The following is a 23,016-nucleotide window of genomic DNA, read 5'->3' as shown; positions in this document are numbered from 1 at the left end:
AATCAAAAGAAAAGATAAGTGCAAAGTGAGAAAAGAGGACTTGGCAAAATAAAGGAAAATTAGCCATAGAAAATAAAACTTTGAAATGTCCTTCTGGGCATGTTTTTATTCAGTCACACGCCTTCTGTTTGCAGGGCACTAGTAGTTAAAAAGAACAAAATAGTACCTCAGCCATGTCGGGAGCAGCGGATAGACACTGATTTAGTTGAATCAATCGGTGCTTGGTCCCTGCTCACAGAAAGGAACGGAAGTGATGCTAGGCCTGCAGTGCCGAATTTCGAGACTATATAGAAGAGTGGCATGCAACCAACAAACGATAAGGTGAGGCACCTTCCAGCACAGAATTTTTTTTTTTCTCGATGTCGACTCCAAATAAATCGGGTTTCAAGCCCTGCAGGGAGTGTGGAGGTCAGATGTTGGTGACTGACCCTCACAACGACTGCCTTTGGTGCCTCAGTTCGGATCACGACGTCCAGGAATGCGGCACCTGTCAGAAGATGAATCCGAAGGCGTTGAAGGAGCGTGAGGCAAAGCTATTTTTAGCTAAGTCAAAGAAGGAGAGGAAGCGGCACCATGGATCGTCTTCAGGAAAGTTGTCTCACAAGAAGTGGCGTCACTGTGACTCTCAGCGTCGATCCAGGAGTCGAGGTCTCCATCGACTCGGCGCCGCAAGTCTTGGTAAGTGAGTCCGACGGTGTCCCCACAGCCAGTGACACCACAGACGTCCCTGGCGCCATCAGTCTTTGAGGTCGTGGAGCCTCAAAGTCATCTGGCTTCTCCAGTGCATCCAGGCGCACAAGAGTCCAGCCCGGCGCCGGCTCCGACTCCACAAGGTTATCCTTCGTTCCCGACTCTGGGTACGGATCCGGCGGTATTTCTTAATGACATGTTTGCCATATTCCAAAATATGGCTCCAGGATGTGGTGCGCCGGCTGGCCCCACCAGTCCCCTGGCATTCAGTCTCGGCGTTCCGGCTCCATACAAGCCGACGCCGTTTATGCCGTTCTGTCCGGCTGGAGACTCTGGTCAAGCACCTCTGCTGGCGGCGCAGCCCTCGACGTCGACGGAGAGACCTTCGACGCCGTTGTCGGAGGAGATGGAACCTAGAGGTCGGATGGCATCGTCGGATGCAGGAGCCTTGTCCATGGCGCCGATGGATCCATCTGCGGCGTCGGGTGGATCCGGGGATCCTATCATCTCGCCTTCCCGGCGCCATTCACCGACGTCGTTGCACTCCATGTCGACTCCGGGGCTAGAGGCCAAGTTGAGGTCTCGGCGAAAGGCCCTTAGGTTGCTGGAAGAAAGGGAATATCTGCAACCATTCCTTGTAGAAGGAGAGATCACTGATCCCCAGAGTGAGTTCCTAGGACTGGATACTGCAAGTGGACTTGACACTTCTCCAGAATGGGATCTGGCCTCCCCAGGAGATTATACGGAGGAGACACCCACTTTCCATTCAGTGATTAGAAAGTTTGCAACTTTTTTGAAACTTCACTTACCTACAGCTCAGGTTAAGACCAACCTGTTGACGGAAGTTTTTCACCCTGCTACAGCCATGGCGGATCCTCTTTTACCTTTTAGTGAGGCTCTAATGGAACCAATCGAAGAGGTGTGGAAGAAGCCTGTCACCTCTTCGGCTGTTAGGTCAGTGGCCAGGCGTTATAGGTCTGCGCCAGGGGACCCAGAGTTTTTGTCATAACACCATTCGCCAGAGAGTCTGGTAGTGCAGGCATCCTGCTATTCGAGGTCGGCCCCTGGTTCGTATCCGGGAGTCCCATCGGACCGGGAATCCAAACAAATGGACCAATCAGCCAAGCAGGTGTTTTCATCGTGTAGCATGGCGCTAAAATCTGCCAATGCTACTTGTATTCTTGGCAGGTATATGCATGCTATAATGGATGTGGCAAAGACTGTTCTTCTGGACATGCCCCAGGACTTGCATAGCCTTCTTTCGGACGCTCAGGCGGTGGCTACGCACATTATTCAGTCAGGGCTGGATACCACGGACTCTGTTGCAAGAGCCCTGGGGACTTCAGTTGCCACCAGACGTCATGCGTGGTTATGCACTTCTGGTTTTTCTTCTGACATCCAGGCTACGCTATCGGATTTGCCTTTTGATGGGGCAAAACTATTCGGATCTAAAGCGGACTCTGCGCTAGAGCGCTTTAAAGAATGTAGGGCCACTGCTAGGTCTTTGGGTCTGCAGGCTGCTTCCATCCTGTTTCGGTCATTCAGACGGCTGCAAGTTTTTGGTAGAGGGGCTTCCTTTCGTGGGAGGTCACTGCAGCCGGGGCAGCAGTCTTCGAGCCTCCCTTATCGATCGCTTAGGGGGTGGGGTAGAGTCCACACAAGAGGGGCCACCCAGCAGCAGCACCCTTCCTCTTCCTCTTCATCTGGAGGGTTGCCACAAGGAAAGCAGCCCTGGTCCTCTAGCCATTGTCTCTCATGTCTCTCCGGTAGGGGGGAGGCTTTCTCTTTTTCTTCCCATGTGGGAGTCCATAACATCAGACTCCTGGGTCATCAGTGTGGTAAGAAAAGGTTATGCTCTTCCCTTTCAGGAGATTCCTCCTCCCTTCCCTCCCCGTCCTTCCTTTTGTTCAGAAGATCATCTCCTGTTGCTAAAACAGGAGGTTCTCTCCTTTTGTTGAAGGGCGCAGTAGAGTTGGTTCCAGAGCAGGAGAGGGGTCAGGGGTGCTATTCCAGGTACTTCCTGATCCCCAAAAAGGATGGTCGTCTGAGACCTATTTTGGACCTGAGGGTTTTGAATTGGTTCCTCAAACAGGAGAAATTCAAAATGCTGACTCAGGTGCTTTTGGCATTGAACAAGGAGGATTGGTTGGTGTCGGTCAACTTGCAGGATGCTTATTTTCACATTCCCATTCTCAAGTCGCACAGGAAGTATCTCCGGTTTGTGGTAGGGTCGCAGCACTATCAGTTTGCGGTCCTTCCTTTTGGTCTTACTTCTGCACCTCAGGTCTTCACGAAGGTGATGGCGGTTGTTGCAGCACACCTCAGGAGGAAGGGAGTAGCAGTGTTCCCTTACCTGGACGATTGGTTGATTAAAGCCGAGTCTCCGGGGCTTGTGTTGCATCATCTGCAGCTGGCAACCCAGTTGTTGTTCAGTCTGGGTTTTTCAATAAATGGGCCCAAGTCTCACCTAGTGCCCTCTCAACGCCTCCTGTTCATAGAGGCAGTACTGGACACGACATTGAATCAGGCCTTTCCTCCGCCACAGCGGATACAGGACATTCAGGCGTTGGTTCCACTGTTTCAAGAAGGAGCAGTAGTTCCAGTCCTCAAGGTCCTTCGTCTGCTCGGCCTGTTCGCTTCTTGCATTCTGTTGGTCACTCATGCACGTTGGCATATGAGGGCTCTTCAGTGGTGCCTCCGCAGGCAGTGGTTTCAACACAGGGGAGACCTCAGAAAGTCGATAAAGATCTCCAGAGACACTGCGGCGGATCTCCGATGGTGGGCTGCAGACGGCAACCTTTCGCAAGGAAAGCCGTATGCGCTGCCAACACGGAGATAACGGATGCCTCCACCTTAGGGTGGGGAGCTCATCTGGAGGATCTGGAGATCAAGAGTTGTTGATCTCCAGTAGAGCAGAGGTTTCATATCAATCTGCTGGAACTGCGGGTAATTTGTTTGGCCTTCAAGGCCTTCCTCCCTTCCCTTTGCGGTCAGTCAGTTGAGATCCTAACGGACAACACAACGGCGATATGGTATATCAACAAGCAGGGGGTGTAGGGTCGTACATTCTTTGCAGAGAGGCTTTGCGACTCTGGTCCTGGGCTCGGGCTCAGGACCATCGGCTTTGCGTAGTAGCAAACCATCTGGCCGGGGTTCCAAACGTACGGGTGGACAGGCTCAGTCGCTTCTTCTCGGGCGACCACGAGTGGCGTCTGCATCCGGATCTGATTCTTCACATCTTTCGGATGTGGGGTTTTCCCCAGATAGACCTGTTTGCCACTAGGGAGAACGCGCACTGTCCGTCGTTCTGCAGCCTTCATTATCCGATGCAAGGAGCGTTGGGGGATGCGTTTCAGATGTCCTGGTGCAACCAGTTTCTTTACGCGTTTCCCCCCATACCCTTGATTCCTCGGGTTTTGAGGAAGATTCGCCAAGACTGGGCCCAAGTCATTCTAATAGCTCCGGATTGGCCACGAAGTGTATGGTATGCAGACCTTCTCCAACTCTCTATGTGCCCTCCGTCTCCCTCTCAGGGCAGACATCCTCTCGCAGTCGGAGGGGCAGGTTTTACACCCCCACCTCCAGAGCCTGCACCTTCATGCCTGGAGATTGAGCAGGGCAACCTGAGTGCTTTTTCTCTCCCACCAGAGGTGTTGGACATTCTTTTATCGGCCAGGCAACACTCTACCAAATCGGTCTATGCTAGTTGGTGGGCTAAATTCGTTCGTTGGTGTGGAGAGCAGAAAATTAATCCCTTAAGTGCCCATCTTTCAGATATATTGTTATTTGCATTATCGTTGGCTCAGCGTGGTTGTGCTGTGGCCACTGTTAAAGGCTATCTTTCGGCCCTTTCGGCCTTCTTATGTCTTCCAGATCAACCCTCTTTATTCAAATCTCCTTTGGTTTTACGATTTTTGAAGGGGCTTACTAATAGGTTTCCTCCCACTCCTTTTATCATGCTGCAGTAGGACTCGAATCTAGTGTTGACTTTTTTGATGGGCTCTCCCTTCGAGCTTCATTCTTGTCCCTTGAGGTATTTGTTTTTCAAAACTGTGTTTCTGACAGCCATTACGTCGGCTAGACGTGTTAGTGAACTACAGGCCCTTTCTGTTCACCCGCCATTTATGACTTTTCATAAGGACAAGGTGGTTTTGAGGACCAGGGCGGCTTTCCTCCTCAAGGTAGTGTCTCCGTTTCACTTGGGACAATCCATAACTCTCTCGTCGTTCTACCCTCCTCCGCACCCATCTAAGGAGGAGGAAAGACTCCATCGTCTGGACCCCAGGAGGGCTCTCAGCTTTTATATCGACAGGACGAGAGAGTTCCGGTTGGATGAACAACTCTTTATCAGATACGTGGGAAAGAGGAAGGGGGAGGCTGTCCACAAGAGAACGCTCTCCAGGTGGGTCGTTCTTTGTATAAAAATATATTACTCATTGGCAAAGAAGGATCCTCCTGAGGGGATCAGAGCCCATTCCACCAGGGCCAAGTCAACCTCATCGGCTTTGGCCAGAGGTGTTCCGGTGGCGGACATCTGTAAGGCCGCGACTTGGTCTTCCCTCCACACCTTTGTAAAGCATTATTGTCTGGATTCAGAGGTGCGGAGGGATGGCCATTTTGCACGGTCTGTGCTGCAGGAGTTCCTGGTGTGACCAGACAGACACCCTCCTCCGAGGTGGTACTGCTTTGGGACTCTATTCATAAGGTGAGTAATCCACAGGTAGTTGTATCCATCAGAAGAGCAAGTTACTTACCTTCTGTAACTCTTTTTCAAGGTTTTCCTACAAAAGTAACAGTTGGTAGCTCATTTGTATGGGTAGGCCTAGTGCCCGCGCCAAGAAACGTCCCAAAACTCAACATGGAAACATCACATTTTTACATTGAAATCTGACGTGTTTTTTGGAAAATGCCTAGCTGTAGATTTTGGCCTCTAGCTCAGCAGCCACTTAGGGAAACATAGCAAACCTGTGCATTTTTTAAAACTAGACACCTAGGGGAATCGAGGATGAGTTGACTTGTGGGGCTCTCACCAGGTTCTATTATCCAGAATCCTTTACAAACCTCAAAATTTGGAAAACAAAAACACTTCTTCCTCACATTTCCGTGATGGAAAGTTCTGGAATCTGAGGGGAGCCACAAACTTTCTTCCACCCAGTATTCCCCCTGGTCTCTCGATAAAAATGGTACCTCACTTGTGTAGGAAGGGCTAGTACCCGCGACAAGAAACACCCCAAAATACAACATGAACATATCACATTTTTCTAATGAAAACACCTGTTTTTTGCAAAGTGGCTAACTGTGGATTTTGGGCTATAGCTCAGCCGACACTTAGGGAAACCTACCAAATCTATGCATTTTCTAAAACTAGACACGTAGGGGAACCCAGGATGGGGTGACTTGTGGGGCTCTCACCAGGTTTTGTTACCCAGAATCCTTTGCAAACCTCAAAATTTGGCAAAAAAAAGACTTTTCCCTCACACTTCGGTGATAGAAAGTTCTGGAATCTGAGGGGAGCCACAAACTTCCTTCCACCCAGCATTTCCGGAGTCTCCCAATAAAAAACGGTACCTCACTTGCGTAGGTAGGCTTGTGCCTGCGACAGGGATGGACCACACAAGGATCAATGGTAGTCCTTGCATGAGGGCTATTGTTAACCCTGGAGTGATCCATTCCTGACACAGGCACTAGGCACAGGCACACAAGTTGGGTTGTGTTTTTATCAGGACAAGTGGGGAAACACTGGGTGGTAGGGATTTTGTGGATCCCTGCACATTCCTGTAGTTTCCTCGACGAAAAAGCAAGGAAATAGTGTTTTTAATCACTTTTGCAGGGTATTCTGGGTAAGAAACCTTTGTGAAATCCAAGCACGCCACACTTCCTTGGACTGCCCCGGGTGTCTAGTTCTCAGAAATGTCTGGGTTTGGTAGGTTTCCCTATATGGCCGCCGAGCCCAGGACCAAATAATCAGGCTGTTTTGTGGTAGGTAACTTTGATGTCTCCACAATCCGTTTTGGGTACTTCCCTGTCGCAGTCACTTGCCCACCCACACAAGTTACCCACCAGTGCGACATGGTCCACTTGCCTGGTATACCACTTCACAAACTAGAGTCTGAAACCCATCTGCTGCAGGACCATCAATTCATGCTTTTTCCATGTCCCTTGTCACCAGGGCACCCTCCCATCTTTTCTCCCTGAATCATGAGATAATCTACTCAAATTCATATATGTTCCACTACGTGACATAAAGCCGCACTGTTCTGCACTGATCAGGGAAGTCACTATACATCACAGACTGGCCATCAGAACCTTCAAAAGAATCTTTATATCTGTATTGATCATATATATATGAGACTGTATGATATTGGTTCTCTTGGGACCTTACTCTGTTTTGGGACTATGATAATTATAGCTTCCCTCGGGGACCGTAGTAGCATAACCACACTTCCTTCTTTGTGAAATATCTTCAGAAGCCTGCGGACGAGTTGTGCCAAATATCTTTGATAAAATTTAGACAGCAGTCCTTCAGGGTCCAGGGCTTTGCCCTGAGATATGTCTTTTATGGCCTCTTCCAACTATTGCGCCTGAAGCTGTCTCTACTTCCTCCTGTTGCTCCCCAGTCACTCTGAGCATGGTTACCGAGTCCTGGAACCTGGAAACCCTGGTTGGCATGTCAATTGCTATTTCCAGATAGATTAAATTGAAACAGACCAGTTCATTGATCCCCATTTGCATTTAGACCACCATGCCATCTGACTTGTTCAGGGCTTGCATCACAGGGGAGAGGTGTTCCATTTTAAGTAGCCTTGTCAACAACCACCCCCTCTTATCTCTTACCTGTGGAGGTTGTGCCTATACTCTTGTTGCAGGAAGTGGTCTAATATATCCCAGATCGCGCCTATTCTACACTTGTCTACTAAAATGTGAGCCCCCTCTTCACCCTGGGCTGGTCCATTACTCTGTAATTGTGTTAACTGACTTTTACCGTCTAATAACTCTAGTTCTAATTGATGCTGTGTTCCATAAACATTTGTAAGACGTATTCTCCCACCCCCAATGTCACAACCTTTAAAGCCTCCCATTTAGTGCCTTGCCATGCTGCAGTATTCTTATTGGAGTCAAAATAGCCTGTAAGGATCCCTGCTAACTCTGTCCGATAAGCCTTATCCTGGAGGGCCTCAGTGCACAGCCTGCATTTGGGGATTTGGGACCTAATCTCTCCGACATTATACTCCATCAACAGTGTTGCATGATCAGATAGAAACCTTACCAGGTATCTTAACTGCCCCCAAACTTCTGTGCCATCGTAGATGCGAGCAAGAATCTGTTCAGCCTCCTACAAGTACCATCGTCTAGTGTGTGGCATGAGAATTCCCTACTCTCCTGGTGTAAGTCTCTCCAGATGTCTATGTAGTTGAGATATGCCATTATTTCCTTTGAAGTTATAGAACCTATTAGGTTTCGTCCCAAATTTGGATGAGTGTCTAACTGCCCACCATATTCATCTTTGCTCCTACCAATGCCCCATTCTAAGAAGTTCTTCCGTGCTGGCCATTGCAGAAAGTATTAGAAGGATCCACAGCCATCAAATTCATAAAGCTTAGTGACACTGGCCACCAGTTGCACCTTCAACAGGTCTTACTCAGCCGCATCCCAGTCACAACATACACATGGAGTCCATCAGAGGCTACTCTCCCCCTCCGTTGGCAGGCAGTTCAGGGGGTTTCATCTACTGTATCATCAGGCATCTCTTTAGTTGTCGCTGCTGTAACCTCATCCTCCAAGGCCCAGGTCTCTTCTCTCTCTCTCCACTGATCCTTCATATCAAGCGCTCAATCTTGCCTCACCACCATTTGGTCCTCTGATTGGGTGCCCCTTACGACTCACTTATTGGCATTCTTCTGATGTTCTAACAGACGTCTCCTCTGGGTCCAAGATTGGGATTCTTAGTCCATCAAAGCAGCAATGCAGTTATCTCTTCGGATCTCTGGCCAGTCTCACAGCTACTCCGGTCTGGTGAATAAATGAGTCCTGCCACCGTTCAACACTTTCAGCTTTGCTGATAAATAGGAGCATGTACGGTAATCCCATGGCTTTCAAGTTTTGTTTTAACTCCAGTAAAGGTTTGTTGAAGTTGTTTCATCCATTGTGTGTAATTTGGGACTATACGGATGATGTGACTCTCACACTTGGAATCACCTGACTTCTGGACTGCCTGTAGGATCACATCTCTGTCGCAGTATTTCATGATTTTTATGATCATTTTCTGCGAAAGTGTGCCTGGTAGGGTAGCGGGGCTAGAGTCATTTGCTCTGTCTTCACGTCACAAATGACAGCTAAGTCCACATGGCCAAGAATTGTCCTGATCCACCATTCCATGAATATCTCTGAAGAAATCCCCTCCACTGCCTCAGGAAAGCCCACAAAGTTTGGATTACATTGCTGGGAACAGCCCTCTGCATCTTCAACCCTAGACTCCAACTGTTGAGTTATTTTGGTTAGCGATCTGACCATGATCTTTAAGTATCTTTACCTCTTCCTGTAGTGTGGTCACATGCTGTTCAATTACCAGGGATCTCTCTGCTACCTTTCACAGATCAGCACTAAGGAGATTGACTTCTTGGGAGATGGTGTCTATTTTGGTTTCCACTGTGAATCTAGAGTTCTCTATTGCTGCAAGAATTTGAGCCCCAAAGGCTCCCCCAGGCTCCTGCAGTCCCCCTTTGTGCTCAGACGTTGACATGCCCCCTCCTCCCCTTGCCCTTGAGGCCTCAAATTGGTCTATTTTGGTCTGCTGTGTTCTGTCACCATTCTGCTTAAATTTATTCATCTTGGTGACCTCCTGATAGCAAGCCAGTTTAAGGGACAATTGACGGGAAAAGGAAGCTCCACATATAGTAGAATGCTTAGCCCGTGGGAGGCAAACTAACACCTTTACTTCCAACAGATTTCTCCATTGCTACTTAGAAGATCACAATATCTGGACCAAGTTGGGCCACAGTTCCTCTGCTCCAAGAAGGAATGCTCTAATGAGACCATCAGTTTGCAGGACCTTAGGCATAGTCAAAGCTCAATTTTGGTTGCTCATATTGAGTTGTCTGCAATCAAATGGGGAGGTGCAAGCCTCTCTCAACCATGATGTGCCATGTTCCAGGGCCCCAGCTACGTGCATAGATCCTAGCTATTGATTCCTCTTAAGTCTCTGACCCATTAGCCTGTCTATGGTCTCTTGCAGTGTCCAGGCCAATGTCTCCCCGATGGGCAGGCTAACCCCTTCACCACCATATCCCCCAACAAGACATTGGAGATCCACAACTCGCCTCTTGCAGTCACAACTATACATTTTCAAGTGGGGCTACTCTAATCCCAGTTCCGGCTCAAGTGGCAGTCCTTAACTTAACACCACTCACCCCAGCATCTGGAGCTTGCACACGTTTCCCTCTTTACCCAATCGGCTGGGGACTAGGGCGACACTCCTCCTAGGGTGCACTTGGCTCCAGGCCTCTCCCGCTTCCTTCAGCTTTCCAGTTCCACTTTGTCAAGACAGGCCACTCAAAGGCTTCTCTTTTTCTTAATTTCCAGACCTGTCATGGTTGCTGCTGCCTTTTTGTTTTAGGCCTAGCTAAAGTATGGCTGGGTGGGCAATTTGGCATCTGGATTCAAGGAGCCCCTCTCCTGGCTAATATTATGGCTCACAGACCCCAGCAGGGCATAAGCACTCCACTCAGATATTTCTAACCCAGGGGAGTCCAGGATGATGTACGATTCACTCGGGGAGTAGAAACTCTCTTCTAACTAGTTGTTAGCCGTCTTCCTGGCCATGCCCCTTGTCCTCTGGTACATATGATCAAGCATCTCCATAGCTTTAGCAAAGAGCATCATGGAAATGTGGCAGCTCACTCTGGTTTCCCCCTGTGTACACCAGTTGGGTCAAATGTAATCTCATTAAGCCCTGCTCTGGCCCCATGGTCAGGTTTATGCAAAGAAACTAAGCAGAAAATGTATGCTCCCAATCCCAGTTTGCGGAGCATGGTCAGTTGGAAAATCTATGGCAGGGAATTGAATGTCTTCTTAGTGTCCAGTACAGCTGCCCACTGCCTCCATTTTGCCTAACTTAATGTAGAATTGGAAAGACAGAGTTCAGATTTGTGAAGTTGATCTACCTTAAATAAATCTGGATTGATCTTGAAGCGCAACACCCTCCATGAAAGATTTTAATCTCTTAGCAGTCACCTTCAGCAGGCTCTTGTTATCCGAATTTAATTATGAGAGAGGCCTAAACAAGTGTACAGAAAGTGATACTGATTTATTTCCAATGAACATAAGTGGGAACTTCAGAAGATTTTCACTGGTGCTTGCTTGGTGTGTGGTGTGTTCTTAACAATAAGAAACAAAAAACACATTTTGACCCAGTGGCCTGAGCAGGAATAATTTGGCAATTCCCCCTTGATAGGTTTGTTCATTAAGCATCAGTGTGCCTTTCCAGCGATTCCTTTGAAAATCAGACCAGTTGTAAAGTAGTATAAAGGCCACCGTGTCTAAGGCATAGCCATCACTGGATTGCTGTGCAGTTGTTACAGTTGTCACTATTATTACATAGTTACTGCATAGAGCAGGTCTCTTCTTAAGGATAGAGGCAGGGTTTTGGATGCCTATCTCCAAGCCTTAAGTTGTTTGTTTGCTACAAAAGGGTCTTGCTGTGTAGGCCTTTCAGTGCCCAAGGATTTAATGGAGTTCTTGAAAGAAACCAGTTTACTTTCAAAATGACTTTTAAAAATGGAAAGTATTTTATGTGTTTTATCAGAATGAGGTGTTTGACATTTTGCATGTCACTAAGAATCCTTTCTGCCTTGGTGCAGGTGTTGAAATTGGGCCTTGCTCATTTAACATCCAGGAGGTTTTTTGTTGTAATAGCCTCTTATAGGAAGTTATACATTCTGTTCTCTTTCTTTAAGATTCCTGTTGTAAATGTCCTCTAGGATATCTGAGAAACAAATTAATTGGAGGAACACGGAACCCAAGCCTACCAATACCTCTTAGTGGTCTACTGCAGAATAGTAAGCACAAAGCCAAGTGCAGATATCGAAAAAGGGTGTTCGATGGCATCTGTCGCTGTAGATACGCATGTTTTGCATAGCTCGCCATCTGGTGTTGGGCCGGAGTGTTGCAAGTTGTTTTTCTTCGAAGAAGTCTTTCGAGTCACGGGACCGAGTGACTCCTCCTTTTGTCTCCATTGCGCATTGGCGTCGACTCCATCTTCGATTGTTTTTTTTCCGCTATCGGGTTCGGACGTGTTCCTGTCGCTCCGAGTTTCGGAACGGAAAGATAGCTAATTTCGGAAGATTTTCGTCGGTATTGTTGCGTTCGGGATCGGCGTAGTTAGATTCAACACCGCGTCGAAAGATCGAAGAGCTCCGGTGCCCTTCGGGGTAGTTTTTCGATCCCCCGTCGGGGCCTGGTCGGCCCGACCGCGTGCAGAAGAACGCCGATGGAACGGACCCCGTTCCGCTTCTGTCCCAAATGCCACAATAAATACCCTTATACAGACCAACACTTGGTCTGTAACCTGTGCCTGTCACCTGAGCACAGTGAAGACACCTGCGAGGCCTGTCGTGCGTTCCGGTCCCGAAAAACACTCCGAGACCGTCGAGCCAGAAGACTTCAGATGGCGTCCGCGCCGACAGCCCACCGAGAGTTCGAGGAACAAGAAGAGGAAGGAACCTTTTCGATCCACGAATCGGACTCCGAAGGATTCGACGATACACAAACCGTGAGTAAGACGTCGAAAACCACTCAGAAGAAGATTTACAAGGCCCAGGGGACGCCACTGCCACCATGCCATGGCGTGACCCATAAATTCGGTGACCGACCGTCGGCACCGAAAAAGGCCCAAACAGTGCCGAGATCGTCCGACTCCGGTCGAGACACCGGCACGCAGCCTTCTCGGGACCGAGAAAGTGCTGGAGACAAGCATCGACACCGAGATACCGGTGTAGACACGGCTCGACGCCGAGACAGCGGCACCGACGAAGATCGACGCCGAGAGGTTTCGGCCCCGAAAAAGAAAAAAGTCACCTCGGAGCCGAAAAAAGATGCAGACAGGGTTTCGGTGCCAAAACAGACTGCAACCGACCCAGTTTCAGGCTCTTATACAGAAGAGCAATCGCTAACCTCCCAAATGCGAAAGCATAGGTTTGAGGAAGAGCTACAATCAACTGATGTAGACCATACGCAAAAGCGTATTTTCATACAGGAGGGGACAGGAAAAATAAGCACCCTTCCCCCTATTAGAAGAAAGAGAAGATTGGAGTTCCAAACTGAACAAACACCACAAACAAAGGTGGTGAAAAAGGTTACTCCACCACCCTCTCCTCCACCTGTAATTAACGTCTCACCAGCACAAACTCCATCACATTCCCCAGCTCACACCACCATGAGCCAGGGTGACCAAGATCAGGACGCATGGGACTTATACGACGCCCCAGTGTCAGATAACAGCCCGGAGGCATACCCTACGAAGCCATCTCCACCAGAGGACAGCACTGCGTATTCTCAAGTGGTGGCTAGAGCAGCACAATTTCACAATGTAAGCCTCCACTCAGAACAGGTCGAGGATGACTTTTTATTCAACACCCTCTCCTCCACCCACAGCTCCTACCAAAGCCTGCCTATGCTCCCTGGTATGCTCCGGCACGCAAAAGAAATCTTTAAGGAGCCGGTCAAAAGTAGGGCAATCACACCAAGAGTGGAAAAAAAGTATAAGGCGCCTCCTACAGACCCGGTTTTCATCACTACACAGCTGCCACCAGACTCACCACCCCCAGATAAAGAAAGCCGCAAGTTCGATGCAGCTGGTAAGAGAGTCGCAGCACAAGCTGCAAACCAGTGGCGCATCGCTAACTCTCAGGCACTACTTGCGCGCTATGACAGAGCCCATTGGGATGAGATGCAACATCTCATTGAACATCTGCCCAAGGACCTACAAAAGAGGGCAAAACAAGTGGTTGAGGAGGGACAGAACATTTCAAACAACCAAATACGCTCCTCCATGGACGCTGCAGATACAGCTGCACGGACAATTAATACATCTGTAACTATCAGAAGGCATGCATGGCAACGAACGTCTGGATTTAAACCAGAGATTCAGCAAGCAGTTCTCAATATGCCTTTTAACGAAAAAGAACTGTTCGGTCCAGAAGTGGACACAGCGATTGAGAAACTCAAAAAGGACACGGACACTGCTAAAGCCATGGGCGCACTCTACTCCCCGCAGAGCAAAGGGAATTACAGCACATTCCGTAAAACACCCTTTAGAGGGGGGTTTCGGGGTCAGGGCACACAAGCCAGCACCTCACAGGCAACAACGTCCAGTTACCAGGGACAGTACAGAGGAGGTTTTAGGGGACAATATAGAGGAGGGCAATTCCCTAGGAATAGGGGAAAATTTCAAAGCCCCAAAACCCCTACTACTAAGCAGTGACTCACATGTCACTCACCCCCTCCACACAACACCAGTGGGGGGAAGAATAGGTCATTAATACAAAGCATGGGAGGAAATCACTACAGACACTTGGGTTCTAGCAATTATCCAACATGGTTATTGCATAGAATTTCTACAATTCCCTCCAAACATACCACCAAAAGCACAAAATTTGACAAAACATCATTCCAATCTCCTGGAGATAGAAGTGCAGGCACTATTGCAGAAGAATGCAATCGAATTAGTACCAAACACACAAATAAACACAGGAGTTTACTCACTGTACTTTCTGATACCAAAGAAGGACAAAACGCTGAGACCAATCCTAGACCTCAGAATAGTAAACACATTCATCAAATCAGACCACTTTCACATGGTCACACTACAAGAAGTGTTACCATTGCTAAAACTACACGACTACATGACAACTTTAGACCTCAAAGACGCGTATTTCCATATACCGATACACCCATCGCACAGGAAATACCTAAGGTTTGTATTCAAGGGAATACATTATCAATTCAAGGTATTGCCTTTCGGATTAACAACCGCACCAAGAGTCTTTACCAAATGTCTAGCAGTAGTCGCTGCACACATCAGAAGGCAGCAAATACATGTGTTCCCATATCTAGACGACTGGCTAATCAAGGCCCATTCGTTAATAGAGTGCTCAAACCACACAAATCAGATCATACAAACCCTCTTCAAACTAGGGTTCACGGTCAACTTCACGAAATCCAACATTCTGCCGTGCAAGGTACAACAATACCTAGGAGCCATAATAGACTCAACAAAAGGAGTAGCCACTCCAAGTCCCCAAAGAATCCAAAATTTCAACAACATCATACAACGCATGTATCCAACACAAAAGATACAAGCAAAGATGATATTACAACTCCTAGGCATGATGTCTTCATGCATAGCCATTGTCCCAAACGCAAGACTGCACATGAGGCCCTTACAACAGTGCCTAGCATCACAGTGGTCACAAGCACAGGGTCATCTTCTAGATCTGGTGTTAATAGACCGCCAAACTTACCTCTCGCTTCTATGGTGGAACAACATAAATTTAAACAAAGGGCGGCCTTTCCAAGACCCAGTGCCACAATACGTAATAACAACAGATGCTTCCATGACAGGGTGGGGAGCACACCTCGATCAACACAGCATACAAGGACAATGGAACGTACATCAAACAAAACTGCATATAAATCACCTAGAACTGCTAGCAGTTTTTCAAGCACTAAAAGCTTTCCAACCAATAATAGTTCACAAATACATTCTCGTCAAAACAGACAACATGACAACAATGTATTATCTAAACAAACAAGGGGGGACACACTCCACGCAGTTAAGCCTGCTTGCACAAAAAATTTGGCGTTGGGCAATTCACTACCAAATTCGCCTAATAGCACAATTTATACCAGGGATTCAGAATCAACTCGCAGACAATCTTTCTCGAGATCACCAACAGGTCCACGAATGGGAAATTCACCCCCAAATTCTGAACACCTATTTCAAACTCTGGGGAACACCTCAAATAGACTTGTTTGCGACGAAGGAGAACGCAAAATGCCAAAACTTCACATCCAGATACCCACACAAGCAGTCCCAAGGCAATGCCCTATGGATGAACTGGTCAGGGATATTTGCTTACGCTTTTCCTCCTCTCCCTCTCCTTCCTTATCTGGTAAACAAACTCAGTCAAAACAAACTCAAACTCATATTAATAGCACCAACTTGGGCAAGGCAACCCTGGTACACAACGCTGCTAGACCTATCAGTAGTACCCCACATCAAATTGCCCAACAGGCCAGATCTATTGACACAACACAACCAAAAGATCAGACACCCAGATCCAGCATCGCTGAATCTAGCAATTTGGCTCCTGAAATCCTAGAATTCGGGCACTTACAACTTACCCAAGAATGTATGGAAGTCATAAAGCAAGCCAGAAGGCCATCCACCAGGCACTGCTATGCAAGTAAATGGAAGAGGTTTGTTTGCTACTGCCATATTAATCAAATCCAACCATTACACACGACTCCAAAACATGTAGTGGGTTACTTGCTTCACTTACAAAAATCTAACCTGGCTTTCTCTTCCATTAAAATACACCTTGCAGCAATATCTGCATACCTGCAGACTACCTATTCAACTTCCCTATATAGGATACCAGTCATTAAAGCATTCATGAAGGGCCTTAAGAGAATTATACCACCAAGAACACCACCTGTTCCTTCATGGAACCTAAATGTTGTCCTAACTAGACTTATGGGTCCACCTTTTGAACCCATGCACTCCTGCGAAATACAGTTCCTAACCTGGAAGGTTGCATTTCTCATCGCCATTACTTCCCTAAGAAGAGTAAGCGAGATTCAGGCATTTACAATACAAGAACCTTTTATACAACTACACAAGAATTAGGTCGTCCTAAGGACTAATCCAAAATTGTTACCAAAGGTTATTTCACCGTTCCATCTAAATCAAACAGTAGAAATTCCAGTGTTCTTTCCACAGCCAGATACCGTAGCTGAGAGGGCACTACATACATTAGATGTCAAAAGAGCATTAATGTATTACATTGACAGAACAAAGAACATCAGAAAGACTAAACAACTATTTATTGCATTTCAAAAACCTCATGCAGGAAACCCAATATCAAAACAAGGTATAGCCAGATGGATAGTTAAATGCATCCAAATCTGCTACCTTAAAGCTAAACGACAGCTGCCCATTACACCAAGGGCACACTCAACCAGAAAGAAAGGTGCTACCATGGCCTTTCTAGGAAACATCCCAATGCAAGAAATATGTAAGGCAGCCACATGGTCTACGCCTCACACATTCACCAAGCACTACTGTGTAGACATGTTATCCGCACAACAAGCCACAGTAGGTCAAGCCGTATTAAGAACATTGTTTCAGACTACTTCCACTCCTACAGGCTGAGCCACCGCTTTTGGGGAGATAACTGCATACTAGTCTATGCAAAACATGCGTATCTACAGCGACAGATGCCATCGAACTGAAAATGTCACTTACCCAGTGTACATCTGTTCGTGGCATCAGTCGCTGTAGATTCGCATGTGCCCACCCGCCTCCCTGGGAGCCTGTAGCAGTTCGGAAGTTACCTTCAACTATTTGTATATATATCATTTCAACCTTAAATAACTACATACTTAGTCACTCCATTGCATGGGCACTATTACTACAATTCAACTCCTACCTCACCCTCTGCGGGGGAAAAACAATCGAAGATGGAGTCGACGCCCATGCGCAATGGAGACAAAAGGAGGAGTCACTCGGTCCCGTGACTCGAAAGACTTCTTCGAAGAAAAACAACTTGTAACACTCCGGCCCAACACCAGATGGCGAGCTATGCAAAACATGCGAATCTACAGCGACTGATGCCACGAACAGATGTACACTGGGTAAGTGACATTTTCATTACGAAGTGCGCCTTAGCAAATAATTTGTATTAATATGTGGTCGACAAGCACAAAGATTCTGAATAATTAAACCATATCTTTCTGCTTCTTGGAGATCTCTTTTGACATGAAGAATGGGTTGTAACTAATAATTCACCCAAGGTGATTGTCACATATGACATTTTTGATGAGTAGGCACATTCTTTTGTGATTTACTTCTTTGCTCTTGACAACTGTAAGTAATAATTGTTCTTACCATCTACTTGATAACAAGATTAACAAAGTTAATGCACTTCATAGTTCTTGCATAACTGAAGGCTGAGAGAGCATGAAGAGTTATTTTAACGTTGGTGGCCTAGCTGCTTGCTACACCATTGTTTTGGTGGAAGTAGTGCATCAGTCGTACAAACTATCACTATGCTTACTTCTCATAGAAGACGTTTTTGCTTGAAATGGACCCCATATGCATGTACGAGTTCATTTGGGGGAGAAAACCTGGCACTTGGTCCAGCATATGGAGACTTGAGGGAAATTGGTTTGCCTTTTGGTTGCCATTTCTTTTCATATCAGCTGGTGGCTGCTCCTGTATAGGAAACACCACAGCAGGAGGGGTTACAAGAGTTTGGCATATTTTCTCAAGCCATCCTGTAGCAGCTGTCCTCCAGCAGACTTACTACATTTGTTTGTTGTCGTAATTGAATATATTTTTTTGAAAGTGCAATTCGTTTGTAGCTCTACTTGGCTCCTCTACTTTGCACAGTCCTTCCATTCCTTCAGCACGTAGTATTAATGCCAATCTTTTCAAGGTTTTTCTTCATGTCTTTATGCTGAATAATGTATTGTGAACATTCTATCCCATGCAGGGACATGTGTATACCATCTTAATGTGTAATTTTGTCTGCTATGGTAAAATTGCCTGATGGTCCTTGATTTCTGCTAATATGTGCAAGAAAGTTTTAATTTGTAAGTCTTACATCAGGGTCGCTGCCCTTTGGTGCAACCATTTAAATTCTTAAACATTTGTGGCACTTTACTACGAGCTTGGTACACAAATAACAAATTGTGGGCAAAAGCAAGGAAGTGTTAACACATAAGATAATAACCAGTTTCAAAACAATTGGTATTACTGTAGTCTTTAACTCCATAAAATATACGCCGCACATGAAACAGGTCAAGCAGGGGGCATTTAACAGACATGGCACCTACTTTTGCAGAGAAACATTAGTGTTACCATGCACAAATTATGTACCCTGAACCAGTTCTTAATTTGTGAATAAAAAGGTTCCGGTGACCAAAGCCCTCCACTTAAACATGCGGCTGCTGCAATTAAATGTGTGAACATGGAATAGTGAGGCAGCGTAATCCTGAAGCCATCTCGGGCCTCTTGAATCCATATAAAGCTACTCCTAGCCCCTTCAGCTCACTCTTGCTGCTTTCTAATTTCTCCCTTTGTGAAGCTTTCTCATTTTTTCCTTCCTCCGTCTTTCCCATATGTCTTGTGCTTGCAGCAAATGCTTGAGGCAAAAGAATAAGCCCCGGCCCTCAAAAATAAGTGCTGGTGCTCAGCACCAGAAACCACAAGCACAAATTAAGCTCTGCCCTGAACCCCATATTCGTTTTGTTATGCACTGCATTTGCTGGCAGTACCAGCAGTTCATGTATCCTTCCTGTTGTTAACAGCCCTCGCAGTAAGTGAGAGTGCATAAGGAGGCAGGGTGGTTTGAGCAGTGGGATGTGGAATTAAAAGCCATTGTTACCCTACAGGTGAGCAGATCTTCCCCCCTCCACACGCTCTCAAAATAGGGAGCACTCTTACCTGAAAAACTGGACCTTTTATTTTTTTGCCTAATTGGACTTACTCCCTACAAAAGAAAGGGGCGCAGAGATGGGCATCTGTAAACAGGCAGTTTGATTTGCAGAGGTAATGACACAGGGGGATAGAACTGTTTTTATCACCCAGAAAGTCAGGTGAGAGGTTGCTCATAGTCCCGCAGTGCTCCCTGTTTTGCCACAACACGGGCATTGGGAGTTGGCCCGCCACAAAATTCTCCCTTTGCAGGTCTGCAATATTAATTAGAAGACTGGAATTCTGAGAGCAGCATTTCAGACAGTGAAGTGGCTCAGGGCCAAAAATGACTGATAAAGACCTTTTGCTCCAACATTTTAATGCTTCTCTTTTTTTGTATCTCCCTCTTTATTTTATAAAATTATAACTGGGTGGAATGTTCTAATAGCATTGTAGCACTTTTGCTTGGACTGTCCCAGTTGTTAAATGCACTCTCCCTGGGCATATGCCTTTACCTTGAGCCTACATCTCGGGTTCTGGGCCTTTAATATAATCCTAAAGCCCACTGCTGAAGGCTATACTGGTTTTTAAAGGCCCTGAATCCAAGTTAGAGCCCTCGGCAGCAGACTTTAACAATATAAAAAAGCCAGCAAAGGGAATATTCCTATTGGCTGACCAACTCAGCATGCCAATTACAATGAATCTTTCGTTCTGCTCTGGTGTTAGAGTGAACATGTGCTGTATTAAAAGTTGTGTGTATGTATTGATTGTATAGGCACAACAAGTACTAGTAAAACATTAAAAGGTTTAAGGGAATTTAGCGAATTCTGTCAACTTTATCTCCAGTAGGTGATCTAAGTAAACTGGGTAAATAGGAAAAATATTGTAAAGTAGTTGGTATGATTGGTTGTTGTGAGTAGTTGTTTCTTTTACCTCATTAGTTTTGAATGTTAGTGAAGAAACTGCATATTATCTCAAAGGACTTAAGTTGAAAGCGTGAACGACGTCAAATAAAATACAAATGTATATACAAATGTCTAATACACATGTCTACAAATAATAAAATGTCTAATGGTAATCCTGAGTGTTCCTAGCTAGATTTTATCTGGTAGTAGTTTGGATTATATGGCAAGAGTTTTAACTGCTGTTTTCAAATTTTAATGCCAGAGTGTTTATTAAGTGTATTGAGGTGGAAGGAAACAGCGTTTCATATGTATTTGTGACAAGGAAAAAATGTAGTAAATTGGAGGAAGGAAATGATGTTACTTCACAAAGTAAGACAATGGATATTATTTTTTCATTTCAATGTTTGCATGTACTCTGAATAAAACAAATCACTAAAGCAAAACTACAGACAATAATATAATATAAACAAAAGATTAAAAAAACTTTTATTGGATGTAAAACACATTGGTTTAAATAAAGTGGGGAGGTAGTTTCATATAAATCATTTGATACATGCATATGAACACTCCTTCTTAATTTTTGTTGAAAACTGGTTCAGTACCTAACTGATAGTCGGACTAGCACTGATTGGTGGGAGCCCATTTAGCATTAGTCCAAAGTTAATGCCATGAACATTTCAAACATTTGTCCTACAGTGTCATTTGCAGCGTATTCTCTCTCTCTCCGTATGTTTGGAAATGTGCCCAATAAGGTAGAGAGATGCTCTGTGTAATGTATTTGTTGCCCCTGTTCAGCCTACTACTTTTGTATTTCATTCATTTTGAGCCCTAGCAGGTTGATAATACTTAATTACAGACTTTAAATGTGAAGCCAGTTAGCAAAGAAGTTCCTCTGTTTTTTCACAGTAGATCTTGTAATTGAGAAAAGGTGAATGTGCTCTCATGAGATCTTTTGTAAAATAGGAAGGGTTGAGAAAATATGATACACTTCCAGAATGGCTGTTGTCTTCTCTGCTGAGTTATTTGTTCAATAACTTTCATGTTATTCTTGAGGAGGGGCATCCTTGCCAGGTAAGCCGTTGGAGTTTAAAGAGGTTGTAGTTTAAAATGTTCTTCCTTGTTGATAAATCTGTTGTGATACCAAACCTGGAGACGACCCGAAAGGATTGGGCATCCTTCGCATTCAATGACAGGGCAGTTTTAGCATCTCTTGGATAGCTTTCTTCACTTAGAATCAGCAGTAATTTGTGTTTTGTGTCTCTTATGTTTCTGTATAATGAATGGCAATGAAGGATTAATTGGTAAATACATTGCACTCTAATCAAACTCTTAATGTCATTTAACACTGAATTGTCTTCAAAGTTCGGTGTGCAGATCAACTTCGATCCTGAAAAGCCCATGGAAATTAACTCAGAGCATCCAAAGTGAGGAGTTCATGAGTAAGGACTGGGCTCTGCTGCCACATGGCCTGCTTTATGGGTTCAGCTGTGTGTGATTGTTCTGTTTTTACTGATGCAGTCAGTGTGCTGAACACACACTTTATTCAAAGTGTGCTTCAAAGTACACGTTGGTGTCCCCCTTCCCAGGGGTCAGCAGTTGCTTTAGGGTGACCAACAAGGTATGACAACACCTCTAGTGACATGAGGACTGAAGGCAGACACACAGGTAATAGTCTGACGTTGATAAGGGCAGATGGGGTAGTGCAGGTACACCACCGGAGACTCATGTGAGACTGTTTTTAAACCACCTCTCTTCAAAGGGCCTTTGCTGAAGATCACAGCTTTACATTGATAGCCATGTTGCAGGACAGGTGCGGCAATAACTTTAGGATTTTATAAAATAATAAACAGGTGCATTGTTTGCCATAATGCTAGTGGTGCACCAGTCAATCATCCTGCATCAACCCTTCCTGGGCGATAGTGAAGTGTACAGACCACTTTACTTTCAGACACCATACACTTTAGTCGCTCCATCTTCAGACCTTAAGATGGATACGTGTTAGCCAGTGCCTGGCTTTGGAGAAAAAATTGGGCAATCCAAAACCTGTTGTGTTTGTATATGCTTATTTGTTTCCAACGTTAAATGTGAAATAAAGAATCTGGGTTGGGCTACCTTTTCGGTCACCTGTGTCATTAGGAGCAGACTCTTGTACTGCAGATAGTTTATAGCATTCAGGATCTCACTAGAAAGGCAACTTTAGTGAAACTGGCGAAAGTCAAGTAGCCTATTGTCCTACATAAAGTCTGACACCCAAGGAAGAATTTTGTTTGATTTATGGACACAAAATGCAGCTATTTGATGCCTGTTACTTTTGTTAGCAATATATGGATTTGTGTACACTTTCCTCACTTTAAAATCATCATTTTTTCAAAACAAACTCTATCTTCAATCAAACTTAGCAAAACATGTATGATAATACTCCATTTAATGTAATAAAGCCACAATAGCAGCTACAATTTGTTATATTTTGAATTGATTTGGAAAATCGTTTGAGTTTAATTTTGGGTACTATGTCTTCTATTCAGGATGGTGAAACACCTTTGATAAAGGCAACCAAGATGAGAAATATTGAAGTAGTTGAGCTTCTTCTGGATAAAGGTGCCAAGGTTTCTGCTGTAGACAAGGTACGTTTAGAAATCACACAACACAGTAGACAAGTGTTTTGCATTATTATATTAGAAGCACATTCATAAACATAATTGTTCACTTAAATGGCACTTTGCTGCA

General features: G+C 45.5%; 1 protein-coding gene across 6 annotated transcripts in view; it reads left to right on the top strand.

Annotated features, from left to right (window-relative positions):
- KIDINS220 (kinase D interacting substrate 220) overlaps positions 1–23,016 on the top strand; it is a 987,486-nt gene that overhangs the window by 326,231 nt on the left and 638,239 nt on the right. For all 6 annotated transcript variants that reach the window (XM_069235892.1, XM_069235890.1, XM_069235888.1 and 3 more), the window contains exon 11: positions 22,815–22,913. In XM_069235892.1, the coding sequence (XP_069091993.1) occupies positions 22,815–22,913 (99 nt within the window). The remainder of the gene's footprint in view (positions 1–22,814; positions 22,914–23,016) is intronic.

This window comes from Pleurodeles waltl, chromosome 5 (genome assembly GCF_031143425.1).
Source record: "Pleurodeles waltl isolate 20211129_DDA chromosome 5, aPleWal1.hap1.20221129, whole genome shotgun sequence".
NCBI classification, from domain to species: Eukaryota; Metazoa; Chordata; class Amphibia; order Caudata; family Salamandridae; genus Pleurodeles; species Pleurodeles waltl.
The sequence above is the reverse complement of the archived record's forward strand: the minus strand, read 5'-3'. Positions and strand labels throughout refer to the sequence as shown.